We start from the raw sequence: 14,724 nt of genomic DNA, 5'->3' as shown, positions 1-14,724 counted from the left end.
TTGATCGGACCAATTCGGAGGGATGGGGGGGGGGGGGGTTTCATGGTCATGCATGGCACGTAGTTTGTGGGTCCGTTTTTACACGCCCTATTCCCAGCAATAATGTACGTCGCAATATCGCAAGACGTATATTACGCCTTATAATGATGACAATAATAATGCATATTATATTTATATAGGTGAACGCGTTTTGTATGTATCGCATAGTTGCCAGTGGCTACCATACGGCGCGAGGCGAAAAACCGTAGCGACTTTTCGCGCACATTATACGCCTGTAGTTTGGACGCCGACGCCGTCACATCATATACACTACAAAATCGCAGTCTGCGCGCGCAACCATCATATAACTATTAATAGAAAATATCGTTCCGATGATGTCGCCGTTATTATTTTAATAATGTATATTATAATATTAATATAAATTACATCATGAGGATTCATGACACCGCCATGAAGGGGTCGTCGCCGCGATCCATCGCCACGTCCTCCGGGCGCGACTTGATCCGTGCCTTGCCGCCGTTATTGTAATATAATATTATAATACAATTAGATAAATATTATGTGACATTTACGGCCTGTTCCGTGCCTTCGATAATAATGTACAACCGATCGCATCGGTACCTGTAACAGTATAATAGTCATGTCGCCGTCCACGGTGCAGATGCAGAACTCGAACGGCTCGCCGTACAACGTATCTTCCGCGCCAGAATTTCGGCAGGATGAGTCGACAGCCGTTGAAGAAAAACTCATGGTAATACCTATTATAGTTCATAGAACTCATTGTGTAGTCGTTGGTTCAGTTAGTTGGTTTCAAAAGAACGAGTCTTTGTTTTTAGTCATATATGTTGTTTGATCTTCAAAATAATCATAGTTGTGGTAGGTACAGGATAACAGCGGAGCGTTCAAGATTTTTTGTCACTTTTAAAATAGCTCTAATTTATGATTCTGAGCAACTTAGTGTAGCAAGAAATGTATCTAATCAACAATGGTGAATTTTTTTTTCTGGAAAAATACTTGACAACAATTTTTCTTAGATAGTAAGACATCTTACATCAGTAACTTCGTTGGGGACTGAGGTCTGAATCAGTTTTTATTTGGCACCATCAGTTTTTATTTTTATGATTGGTTTTTATCCTATGTATAATATGTATAATATATGCGTTGCAGAACAAGACAATTGTACCTACCCTTTAACATTTATAATATATTTACTACATCGTCAGTACTTACACTAACCATTTTTAACTTTGACGGCAATAACATAATATATGGAAAACCTATTAGCCTATATAAATGTTTATAAATATATATTTATAGCTCGCTCCAAACGATGTATTAGATAAATTAGGGGTCATTGTAAATTTCGCCCAAATGATATGTATAAATTCGCACAAACGATATGTTATTTTGGGTCATTCGCCCAAATGAAAGCCCCCTGGTTTTCTTATTAACATGCACAGGTATCCCGCTTTGAAGAAAAAAAATTATGGTCACCTTAGGTATAACCCTAGATATTATATATGCCATCAATTTGATACATCTAAAATGACTGTTTAATAAGTAGGTAAACAGAATAATATAACCTAGTAATATACCATACATATTTATATATATATAATATATATATATATTGAGGGGGGAGCCCACTGCAACATAGGCCACTAGGTGTAGGGTGGTACGGTGAGGGTTATTTTTGTATATTTTTGTTTGTAGGTTTTTGAGTGTTGTAACACATGTTTGTGTATGTGTGGCAAGGATATGTTGCTAAAAATCCCGGGTGGTTACCCATCCGGGAGCTAGCACCTGCGGCCGGTATGCTCAGTGCGTTTCCGCAGATTTAGCGTACGACTGCACCTCACCAAGTCACAAAAAATATATTATAACCTATTATAAGTAATCTAAATAATTTAATTTAAAAACAATGATGGATTATACTTTTGATAAAAATAATTATGTAAATGCTCTATCACTAAGTATACAAAATGTCATATAAAATACCATGCATACCGCTATGCATATATCTATATTATAGATATATTAGATCAGAGGCGTATTTATGGGGGTGGCTAAGGGGGCTTCAGACCCCCCTCCCCGAAATCCAGGAATTGTTTATGAAGTCTGCTTATTATGTCCTATCAGATGTAAATGTTCTAACTCATATAGGCTGAATTGGGAATTTCAGTTGGAGAAAATACCACAGCCCCCCCCCCAAAAAAAAAAAAAAAAATTAAAAAAAAATCTAAATACGCCCCTGTATTAGATAGTACAATATCATTTATTATAAGTCTTTATGTATACACAATACCTGTAAGTTAAAACATAATTTACTTGTGTATCTATATATTATAATTATATGGTATATGCCTACTTATTTTAGTGACAAAAAAACTACAGTAAATCGGTTATAACGATTTTCAAGGGCCAGTTAATTTTTCTCGCTATAACTGGTAGCTCATTATATGCGGTTAGAACGAGCATTTATTGTACCCGATTAAAAACGGGGAATTAAAAAATAAAATCGACGAGTTTTTTTATTTTACTTATAATCAAGATTAATACTGAATTTATACATGTTTGTACGTACATTATTTATTCATTAATACTAAATGTATTATTAATTATTATGATTAGAGATTTAATACTTAATTTATCAACACAATAAGTCATATTATTTAAACATAATTATATAAAACTTGAATTTAATTTATTAAAATAATCTTCGAACTTTGCTTCGTGTATTTAGTGTTGATGTTTCTAATAAAGACATTAAGACAATGCTTTTCTTTCAGCATCTGTACATTCATATTTTGTGTAATAAAATCTTTCTAGTGTCCTCAATGCAGCATAAGCTTCGGATATTGACGTCACAGTTTCAAACTCATCATCAAGCTTATCGATATCAGTATAATTATCTGGCTCAACTCGTTGGCTAGGTTTGACATTGATGACTATATCTTCATCCATTTGAATTTCTGACGTTATGAGTTCGCCATCAATCTGTACGTAGTTCTCATCGATGGGGATTAATCTAATCCACAGTCTGCTTGTATCTGTGTAGTATCGATCGAAACGTCACAAAAACCTGCATGCCGAAAGCAATTAGCAATACCCGTCGATGTTACATTACGCCAAGCTTTATCCAGCATTATTAATAACAGTTGTTTTTGATTCTACTTGATTCTCAATAACCTCGATCATTTTCAGTTCCAACTGATTCCAGTAATGAGCTTTAATGATCTTTATAACGCCCTGATCCATCGGTTGAAGTACAGCAGTAGTGATGGCGGGCCAAAATACGAGTTAAATAAATTTCAAATGCAATGATGGGTGTGCTGGACAGCTGTTCACCATCAGTAGAATTTTTACGGCGTAAATCATCACCCCAAAAATTAAGAGTTTTTTTAAAAATTGCAGAGGTCACCCAAGCTTTGGTGTTATTTTCATAAAATTCTAGAAGTGATGAAACTCCTTTAAAACACTGAGAGCTTTTTGACTTTCCAATAATAAGAAGTTTTCTTTTATCAGTCCCGGTAATGTTGGCTACCACTAAAACTGTTATTCTGTTTTTGGATAATTTTCTACCCAGGCATTTTTCCCCCTTGAAGCGAAGAGGTTTATCGGGAGTTCATTTGAAAAAAGCCCGGCTTCATCGACATTATAAATTTCTTTATTACAGAAACCTGCTCGAAGGGATGGCCAAACATCAGCCAGCCAATTAAAATAATTAACAGTATTAACTGCAGATGACTTACCTGAAATCTTGCAGAAACCAATGTTGTGCCGTTGTCGGAAACGCTTAATTCAAAATGCAGGGCATTTGAAATTTGAAATTTTCATTTATTCAGCCAGTTGGTTAGTTTTTACTTGCAAAATAGGACCACTTATAGGCGCATTCAATAACCGTTGTTGTTTGAACCATACTAGTACAGCTTCTTCAAGGTTCTTATGCTGTGCGCAGTGGTTTTGCATTATGTGACGTGGTTTGAATGTTTGAAACATATTTTTCAACGTATCTCGATTCTTCCACATGGTTGAAATTGTCGACGAAGAGGTACCAAATTCTTTCGCGACTACGCTGTTTCACCATCTTCTAAACGACCGATTATTCCGATTTTTTTCATCCAACGTAAACTGACGAAACGACATGTTGGAACGTCTTCACACAACTGACGCTATTTGTATTTTTTATGAAGTTGAAAACACCAGAATTTGTAGGAATAATGTTTTTTATTAATAAATAATCCATATCAATACAACTAAAGATAATGTATGACGTATGTCAATGACTAATCGACCTAAATAATAGCCAAAAGTTTTTAGTTTTGCAGGTACCTGTTCGTGGTAACCGGAAGGTCGTTAGTCAAGTTCGTTTTATAATTTTATTTTACTGTTATAGTCGATAACTTGTAATAACCATACTCGTTGTAAACGTATATTTTAACATACAATCATATAGGCTCGTGCCGGGACCTTACGTTTTGCTTGTTGTAAGCAGTATCTCGTTCTAAGCGATACTGGTTATAGTGATTTCTAGTTTCTTCTATTCTATATGATACCTATAAATAAATTATGTTATAAATTCTTATTTAAAGACTAGATTTCATGCATAATAGATGACGCACTCATTGACTCATTATGTTCAATAATAAAATAAATGACTTAATGTATTTTAATAATTCTAGCCCTTATAATGCTTATAATGTTATAATGTTATATTCTTATAATGCTCTTTATTGTTATAATGTTATATTATATTATATTATATTATATTATATTATATTATAATGTTATATTCTTATAATGCTCTTTATTGTTCGTTCGCTGAAATCAAATCATGAACGAACATTTTATACTCCTTTACTTGAGTTTCAAACAGATAACATTAAATTTTAACAGGCTATAACTAATTATCACATGTTAACTCATGTATTAGTATTATGATAATTAGAAAAAAACATCACAATAGTTAGGTACAATTTCTAAATTTAATGTTAACATACTGTTGTAGGTGGCTGTGAGAATAAGACCATTACCGACAAATGAGACGGATAGAAGCTTGTACGTGGTCGATCCCAAGGTAAACTTTTTAATCATTAAATCATGTAATTAATAAAAAAATATTAATGTATGACATTACTCGAGGTGCAATGTTAAAAAGACGACATGAGATTGAAGTGATTAGTTATTATTTAGTATTTACATAGGTTAAACATTAAATTGTATCCCCATTTGAACAAAAATAACAGAGATGTAAATAATATTTAATTTGAAAATAAATAAATTCATTAATTCTTTAAATTAAAAATAATCGTACAACAAAAATTATGAAATTATGTTATGACTGTTATGTAATACTTAAAAAACCAATATTAATAAATTGTATTAATTATTTTGGAGAAACGCAAACGTAATGAATTATTTCTCTTCTTTTAGAATACCTACTTGATACTTCTAAATATAAGTAATAATTGTCAATATTCGAACTCAGTTATAAATGATGTTATTAAATTTCCATTCAATTAAATGTCAAAGATTAAAAATAAAACATTTTTAACTTACTCAACAGTGTAATTTACTGCAAGTTTTTTATATTACACTGATTTTTTTTTTAATTATTAGATATTCCATTGTAAATATAAAATATTTTGTAATAAAACCAAATAATAATACATAGGTGCAATTTCCATAAATAATAGTTATTATAGCTATTTGCCAACTCAATATTAGATATACGTAATATTGAACAACGGTTGTAGATTTTAATATAATTTATAAGTAGGATTACCGTTATTAATAGCTTGCAGGTATATAATCTTTTATTGTAAGTATTACAATTGGTGTACTATTGCTTTATTGGATTCAGGTATGACTATACCTCTATAATGTTATAACTGTTAATATTTGTTTTTTTTTTTTTTTATCGTAGTGATAACATTGGTTTTTTTTCGATCTAATATACGATATTACATGATTTTACAGCGTACTTATATACTTTTTCCCTAGTGTGATATTATAATATAAATTATAAACACTTTAAGAATAAAAATAAAGATCGTGGGGGGGCTATTGCACCATTCGCCCTCCCCCCCTTTGAGGACGTCCCTGAAATTAACCAGAGGGCATATAATATTATGCTTTTTATATATCCATTACTTATAGCAATTGATATCGTTTATTGATTTATTAATATTTTAAAAGATATAAGGGATTATTCCTTTAGGTACTCAAAAATATTCATCATGTTAAATAACAGTTGTACATCTTTTAAAATAAATTAAATAGGCAATAAAAATATAAAATCGATAAAATTAATATAAAATCTAAATAGGTTGCATATAAACTAAAAACTGCTTTTATACAATGCGTTATTTATACTCTAATAAATGTATAATGACAGCAATAACTGAATTTGAATTAATAGAAAAAACAAAAATTATAAATAAAATAGTAGGCTGTATTTAATAAAGAAAAATAAATTGACTTAATTCAAATTCAATAATTTATTTATCCCTTTTAATTTAAATAGGTACCTTTTATTTAATTCATGATAATTCAATAATTCAACAACCTTTTTTTTATTGATCGCAAAAACCCAGAATCCATGACCATTAGTTATGGTAATTACAATTATCATAGGAGTGTTTATAGAGATCAACAATTATTATATAGTAGTTTATATTTTTATTTAATTTTCGTATCGTTACAATATATGTTATATTAAATTATCAAAAGATAATATAATCAATATTTACGCCTAGCAAAAAATAAATAAATAATAATATTAACAATGAAATAATTTGATATCATAGTAAAACATTCGATGCATGTTATACATACATTTCGAAAGTAAATAATTTCCGTTTGATGTAATGCCATATTGAAGCATACTAAAACATACAGTATAGTTTTACTGCGTAAAATGTCACCATTATTTTATAATAATTAAAGGGTTCGATGTCACATATAATTTATCAATAGTTAGGTTATATATAGGTTTACCATAAGTAAGCTACCTATACTAACCTACTCCTATAATATGTAATAAATAATATACATATCCTCCTCATCTTGTTACAAGGTCTAAATCTCTATACATATGGGCTAAATTTGATCAAATATTTGTTTAAGATTTCATGTTGTATTGTTGATCGTACTTAATTAAATTGTATTATAATTACTATTGCAAAATCAATTATTATAAAATTGATTGTTTTATTATTATTATTATTATTATTATAATACATTTCTCACGTTTTCATTTCATTAAAAATATATATAGGCATAATATTTCCGATACCTATTTATTTTTATCAATACAAAATAGATACAAAATACAAATAACTACTAGTAATAGGTACTATAGTAGGTAGATCACTTAAGATCGTAGCATGTAATATGAACAATATTATAAATAGTTACTTGTCTCAATGCTTGAAATTAACGCATTCAAGGTAACTAATTCCAATTATTTCGTTCAATTTTTTGGAACTTAAACGAAACGTAGTTACTTTTTTGTACGAAGGAACACAGAGTTTCGTTCACATTTTAAAGGAACGTGAATGATTATATTTGTTTATTTTTTTTGTCCCTATATTCTTAAATATGGGGAATTTAAATAATTTGTAAATGGATACATAATAATTATAGCATAACTCTATAGCATTTTACATTTTAACTATAGGTATTCATTAAAAATAATAATGGTCTAAGCACCCTAAGCACTAAGGTATATTATATTAACTGCAAGGATTATATTTGATTTATTATATGGATAATCTAAGGAGTAATTCACAAATACGATAATATAATTAAAGTTTTAGCACCACTCTTCGAGAATATTTGAATGTTTCAGTATATTCTAAAGTGTAGGTACACTTATTATTAACTTATTTTAGATCTTAATAACTTGGTTACAAAATAAATATTTATACTTTTACATACAAGCAATTACATTTTACATTTTACATTTTAAGCAATCACTGAGTCTGATATAGTATTTAAATAATCATTAAAGGTTATGTAAAGTTGCAATTTGTATATGGATACTTAGTTAAGTTAAAATCCCCCTAAAAAAATAACCCTACAGAGAGAGTGTTTATTAGAAACTAAAATCTACTCATAACAATAAAATCGCTTTTTTTGTGGGGACATAGGTCAGAGTCTCAGAGTGTTATTCACCGCAGGACTTTTTGAAGTACCTGCTATGTGGTGTTTAAATTCTACTAGTCATGCAACTATTAAACCATATAGTAATTAGGAACTGACCTAAATCCATTTTGATTAGATTTTTAACCATTCTTACCCTATTTAGGGTAGTGTTAATTTTATTACCTCAATTGAATATATTCATGCTGACCTACTTTTTTTTTAGAGTTATATGGTTTTTGAAGTCTTATTACGTTTACGTTATTTTCTGCATACTCAAGGCCGTAATCGAAAAAAAATTTTGGGGGAGTCCGTTATTTTTATAAACGAATACTGGGCATTTATCGTTTTTATGTTCAAAATATATAAACTTTTGTTCAACTTTTAAAAATTATGGACCCCTTTACGGGTCCCGTTCTCAACCCTCTCCCCCCCCCCAATTACGATCTTACATCTTACACTTACCTACTTTTACAGCAAAATTGAATTATGTTTGTTAAAGAGTAAGATATAGGATAAAAATGGTAAACAAACGTTTTCACCATAGGTAATTTTTTTAATTTCAAATAAAAATAATTACAAATCATGTCATATATCCTATTCAGACAGTTGTATGATGGACCTTTTTAATTAATTTTGCTCATCTAATTTCAATCATAACTAATAATAACAATTAATTATACATAATAATTATTTTAATTTTACTAAATGTAAAAATTAAACTTCTTTTTACTGATACTTATTTTATTTTCTGACTGCGGAGTTAACTTTAACAGTCATATACAAGAATAAAGTAGTAAAGGTTTAAGGTACAAATTATCTATATACATGTCAAAAGTTATCATTACTATTATGAGTTATGCCATTAGTTAGTCGTTCCAGGATTAACCCACTATCGTCCGACGTTGCACACGACACATCAAATATTGATTTATTTTTGATGATATTAAAAAATATACTTATTACTATTAAAGTAGCTATATTGAAAAAATGGTGTCAAGTAAAAATAAATATTAGTTTGTACCAAAACCTTACAGTAATATTACTGTTACATTATATTATTGAAGTATGAATTCAATTTAATTTAATATTTCATCTTCCACATATTGATTTTTAAATGGATTCTTGGTGGGTTTCAATATTGAAATTTAAAAATAATTTTAAAAAATTGTTCAAAGCTGCATAATTTTTTTTATGATATTAGGTATTATATTTTAATTTCATTGAACTGTTTTGAAAACCTAAATAATTTAAAGATAATATTATGCATAAAATATCCATGAAAATGATGTGTTACGATTAAAATAAAAATATGATAATAAAAATGTACAAAGGGCGAAAATTAATTTCAAGTGTAACATGAGTGGTAATAACGTTTAAATTACCTACATGTTAATATTTTTAGTATACTCGTATTTCTATGTCTTATACTTCTCACTATTATAGTTGTCAATATAATAAAAATGTAACAAATTACATATAACATATAAATATCATTTATACACAAGTCCAATTCATAATAAAAATATGATCTTATACCTATGTCCTATATAGTTAAAATACCTACCTATCATGATTATCAATTATAAATCCATAAAAGTTGTATTTTATTTGTTTTGTAATAAAATAAAATAAATCGTCGAAATATTAAATTACTTGACCATTATCAGAAGCGGTTTGAATGTATTATACTTAGTTGTGCAAGACAATATATAGACACCCCCCCCCAGCCCCACCACCATTCATCATAGAAATTACAAATAAATATTTTTTTATAAGTTTTTTCATATACATAATTTTCTTCAGTTGAGTTGTTTACACTTTTTATAATAGCAATGATTGTGTAATGATTTTTTACTTTTTTGTTAATAAAACATTTTTACATTGCATTTAAAAATTAACCAAATAAAAACAAATAGTAGGCACCTACTTACTCTTTTATAGTTTTATTCATATTGAAGATTTGATTACATTTTTTTTTTAAATATTTATAATTATTGTAGACTTTTATTTTTAAGTTTGATGAATTGGTGCGGTGCAGTGCACCAAAAACAGTATACTCAAACCGCCTCTGACCATTATGCATTCTGTTAAAGGTAATAAAACAAATTAGTGACCAGTGGATTCGTAATTAAATAATTGAAATGAGTAGTATAATATACAAATTTTTGTACAATTTTACAGTAATTATTTATTAACTATGCTTCCATGTACCTATCTAATCGAACTATTAAACCATATAGCAATATAGCATAGTGTTATACACTTATACCTATGATATATTAAAACATTTTATAAGCATATATTTTCATAAAAGTATAATAAATATTGAACTATTTTTTGATTCTATAAATTACAAAACCAAAAAAAAAATAGTGGTTTACGCGTTTATCATACAATTATTTACCTATAATTTTTTATAGAAACTTTTTTACCAAAAACAGCTGAATATGAAAGTGTACTGCACTGTACAAGTAACAAAATATTTTTATGAATAAACCTACATTAAATTGTGAATACCTATAAATTATGATGGTGATGAATTCAGTATATCTAAATGATTTCTGATCGTATTTTCATATAAATAACAAAACATAGCCATATTATGATAGTATTGTACTATTGTGTGTATGGTTTAATGTCATTTGTTATTTCTTATTGATTCATCAACCTATTCTTCACATATTAATTTGTCGAATACTTTATATTAGTTCATCAGTTTTACATTGACAGTAATAATAATAGAATTTAAAATACAATGTAAGTGACTGCTGCACTACTGTACTTATTAGTTATTAAAAATGCGAACCTTCAGGTGATGAAAATTACAGTAGCTGAATTCACATTTCTCTTTGGTGTACCTAGTAGGTACTATACTAGTATATTTATATATGCACGGTAAACCAATTATTGTAAATATATAATTATTTAATATATATAACAATAGTATATAACAATTTTCAAGAAACATACAAAACAGTTTTAATATTTGAACATTACAATCAAATTTAATAGCGTTTCAACATTTTCGGGTTCTTTGTAAACATGATCGACGCTTTGCGAGTACCTACTTAAATGTTATATTGTAACTGGTAATCAATAATAAACTCTAATATATATTAAAAGTGTATATGGGATTGAAAAAACAAAACACGAATTATTTGATTTTAAGATATATTTATTTACAAAATAATAAAACTACAAGAAAATACGTACTTATATTAGTTAGGTACAGTGTATGTTACTGCTTAACATAATATATCATGTTCATTAGTGTGTATACTTTTTTTTTTCAAATACAAAATTATATTTAATTATATTTAATTATATTTATGTGTTGCCATATTACTGAATATAAATCTGTTATAATAAAGATATATAACAATAATATTATGTGCATGCAGAAGTTGTCGATTAGTAGAAACCGTATGGTGAAGCTGCATAACCGTATGGGTAAGCTCCGTAGGAAGATACGTAAGAAGAAGTGTATGGGGCGGCGACTGCATAAGGTGATGCTACGTATGGGGCGGCGTACGGTGCTGCGTAAGGGGCAACATAAGGGGCGGCGTAAGGGGCGGCATATGGGGCAGCGTAAGGGGCGGTGTACGGAGCTGCATATGGTGCTGCGTACGCTGGGGCATACGGGGAGGTGATGAGTGGAGCGTACAGGCCACGTTTGCTTCTGTCGGTGGCGGACTTAGTGGCTGCGGACTTGTCGGATGCTGTTTTGGCTTCTTCGGCTGCGGCGGCGAAGCACACGATCATAGCGATGAGGGCGAAAGACACCTGGAATAAAATGTACATATATATATTACCTATATAATAGTGTTTTAACAAACGCATAAAATCTTAAACCTAACGATAAAGAATTTCATTATCCGGATTGTTCCTAAACTATAACTCAGGTATATTATACATCCATCGGGTTGTCATAGTCAAGAGGGGAATCTAGGAATGAAAAAATCTAAACCATGGAATCTAGACACAAAAAAATGCTACTATTATAAGATAGAATCTATCATACACAGATATTTTTTGAAAAGAAGTGTAAGCTTAAAGAATATTGCAAATATCTAATATTAGTATTTGTGAGACTAATAAAAGTATCACACATTTCTAAAAGCTCACTTATAAACGAGAAACGGATCATTGGAATATATAGTTTCAAAGGGAGTGATCCACTCTATCCACTCATACATATAGTACTTAAATAGTTACATATCAGATCGATTACTTAAGTACGCATTTCTACCACCTTACTACCTGAACTTACCTAACTATTTTGATATAGTAGGTATATCTAATGAAAATTAAAATAAACCAATCAATCTTTAAAGTATTAAAAAAAAAAAATAGCTGGCTACTTCAGAAATTCAAGTAACCCCACATAATATAATTGACGACGAAGAAGAATGAAGATAATCACATGCATACTATATGTATACAATTTAAACTGTTATATAATACGTATAAGTGCAATTAATTTAATATCAATGACGATATATTATAACGTTGTATAAAATTATGAAGATTTGTAAAATAAAAATATAGACAGTTGTCAATAATCATAACAGATCGAAACTAGGAAAGTCTTAAGAAGGTATAGCAATAAAATGTACGGCTTTAAGGTATTGCATTAATATATAGTATAAAATACAAACTTGGAATTGCATGGTGATTTTGTGTTTATGGTTCTGTTGCTGTCTTGAGGGTTTTTGACGAACGATGTGTACGGTCGTAGATTGACTGATGATCACTGTTGGTCTGTTAGCCCCTTATATACGGTCAGTTCGATCGTCCAACGCCCAATTGTTATTCTCTGCGCACCACTGACATTTGTAATTACGACACCGTCGTTGTCGTCGATGAATGATGATGCCAAAACAAAGAATTCTAATCGCCGATGGACGGTCTGATAACACAATAATGGTTTTATACATTAGTTATACTTAAGCAGCATTTGTTGAATAATACACACTTTATTGTGGTAGGTTATTACTTTATTAGTATTAACTTATTACTTATCAGTTATCGTATTTGTACAGCTATATGATAATAAGAGACATCTGAGCATAATAATTTCGTTATAAATATAACTTCAACACGTCATAATTTTATCGTTATTATCAACAGTGATTTTGATATTGATCATTGATTTCATAATAATAATTGTATGGTAATATATATTGCTGAATTCCTATACGAAGAGTTTAAACTGTGATTTTCTGCAGACAAGTACCTATATTGAATTATCAATTATATCAAAACGTATATCACTATAATTAAAAGAAGACATAAGTGCTCAAATATTTCAGGTAGCAACTTTTTAGATGCAGGAAAAAACTTCATCTATATGGTCAGACACAAGTAGATATTTATGTCTACTCACTTATTTCACCTATTTGTCTTCCATTATTTAGAATACTATTTTCTATATACAGCATGCATGCAATATAAGTTTCAAAAATTTTTCATATATCTATCTTATAATAACCTAGACAACTTATTTTAATCGAGGATTGAAAACAGCTTCTAAATAAACTAACATACATAATTATAAAATATAATACTTAACTAGCTATACTAAATATTGTTAATTTATTATTGCTATTATCAATGATTTAATAAGTATATATTTTAACCACAATTTATTTGTGTTATTTGAATAAATTATTATTATTAATTTAATTTTAATTTAAAACATTAACTTTATAGAATTTTCTCATAAATACGTTTAAAAAAAAATCTAAGTTTTAATGAATAAGAGTAGTAAATATTCGTAATAACTAATTACTAAAATACTATTAAAGGTATTGAAACTGAAAGTCACGGCCCCAAGAGGCATCACGAACGTTGGTCAAGTTATCCGTGCCACAAAAGTAGAAAAATAATAGTAATGATGATGATGATGGTCATTTTAACATTACGATATTAAAAATAAGAATTATTGAAAAAAAAATGGAGACACGTCCCGATAATTGATTATAAATAAATTGATAATGAATAATATACATTATAAACACACCTATATGGCTATGTCCCATATACTTAACAACTTAACAGATATCGATATTATCTTTTGTTGTCATCAATAATTTTGGAACAGCCAATGTATTGTAAAAAAAACGATTTAAACTTAAATAAATAAATAATTTGATAGTATGTATGTATTATAACTTATAAAATATTGATTGCTAGTATAAAGCACAATAGTTATTAATAATAATAATATCATGAGTTATAATAATTAATTATTAATTTTAATGACTGCATAACATTTTAGAATACATTTTCTATCTATTCAGATTCGTTTAATTTATTCATTACTTTCAATAATTATGTGATGTTCAAACTAAATAAGTATATCTATTGTAACCAATACATCTAAAATGTATTAGAGATACAAATATAAATGTTATATAAAAAAATTAAAAATTATACGTTATTACGTTACAGAAAGTAAAATAAAAATATCGATTGTTTAAGTGAAAACAGGACGTGAGACATTTAGGCTGCATCGCAACTCGCAAGGTCATCACTGTAATAAAAATAATAAACTGTAGCGTTGCAATCCTTAAA

General features: G+C 28.8%; 2 protein-coding genes across 5 annotated transcripts in view; one reads left to right on the top strand and one right to left on the bottom strand.

Annotated features, from left to right (window-relative positions):
* The first annotated feature begins 286 nt into the window (after positions 1-286).
* The window catches only part of LOC107167820 (Kinesin family member 19A), a 55,350-nt gene continuing 40,912 nt past the window's right edge, over positions 287-14,724 (top strand). For all 4 annotated transcript variants that reach the window (XM_015517014.2, XM_015517013.2, XM_089219006.1 and 1 more), the window contains exons 1-2: positions 287-751; positions 5,009-5,077. In XM_015517014.2, the coding sequence (XP_015372500.1) occupies positions 641-751; positions 5,009-5,077 (180 nt within the window). In that variant the 5' untranslated portion in view covers positions 287-640. The remainder of the gene's footprint in view (positions 752-5,008; positions 5,078-14,724) is intronic.
* Positions 11,303-12,953, bottom strand: LOC107167821 (uncharacterized). Its single transcript, XM_015517015.2, has 2 exons — positions 12,807-12,953; positions 11,303-11,931 (listed from the first exon to the last, which is right to left on the bottom strand). Exons 1-2 carry the CDS (start codon positions 12,816-12,818, stop codon positions 11,560-11,562), a joined length of 384 nt encoding a protein of 127 aa, XP_015372501.1. The 5' UTR covers positions 12,819-12,953; the 3' UTR covers positions 11,303-11,559.

Source organism: Diuraphis noxia, unplaced genomic scaffold (assembly GCF_037042655.1).
Source record: "Diuraphis noxia isolate RWA-SAM2 unplaced genomic scaffold, SU_Dnox_SAM2 contig0002, whole genome shotgun sequence".
Lineage (NCBI taxonomy): Eukaryota > Metazoa > Arthropoda > Insecta > Hemiptera > Aphididae > Diuraphis > Diuraphis noxia.
This window is presented reverse-complemented; position numbering and strand designations above follow the sequence as displayed.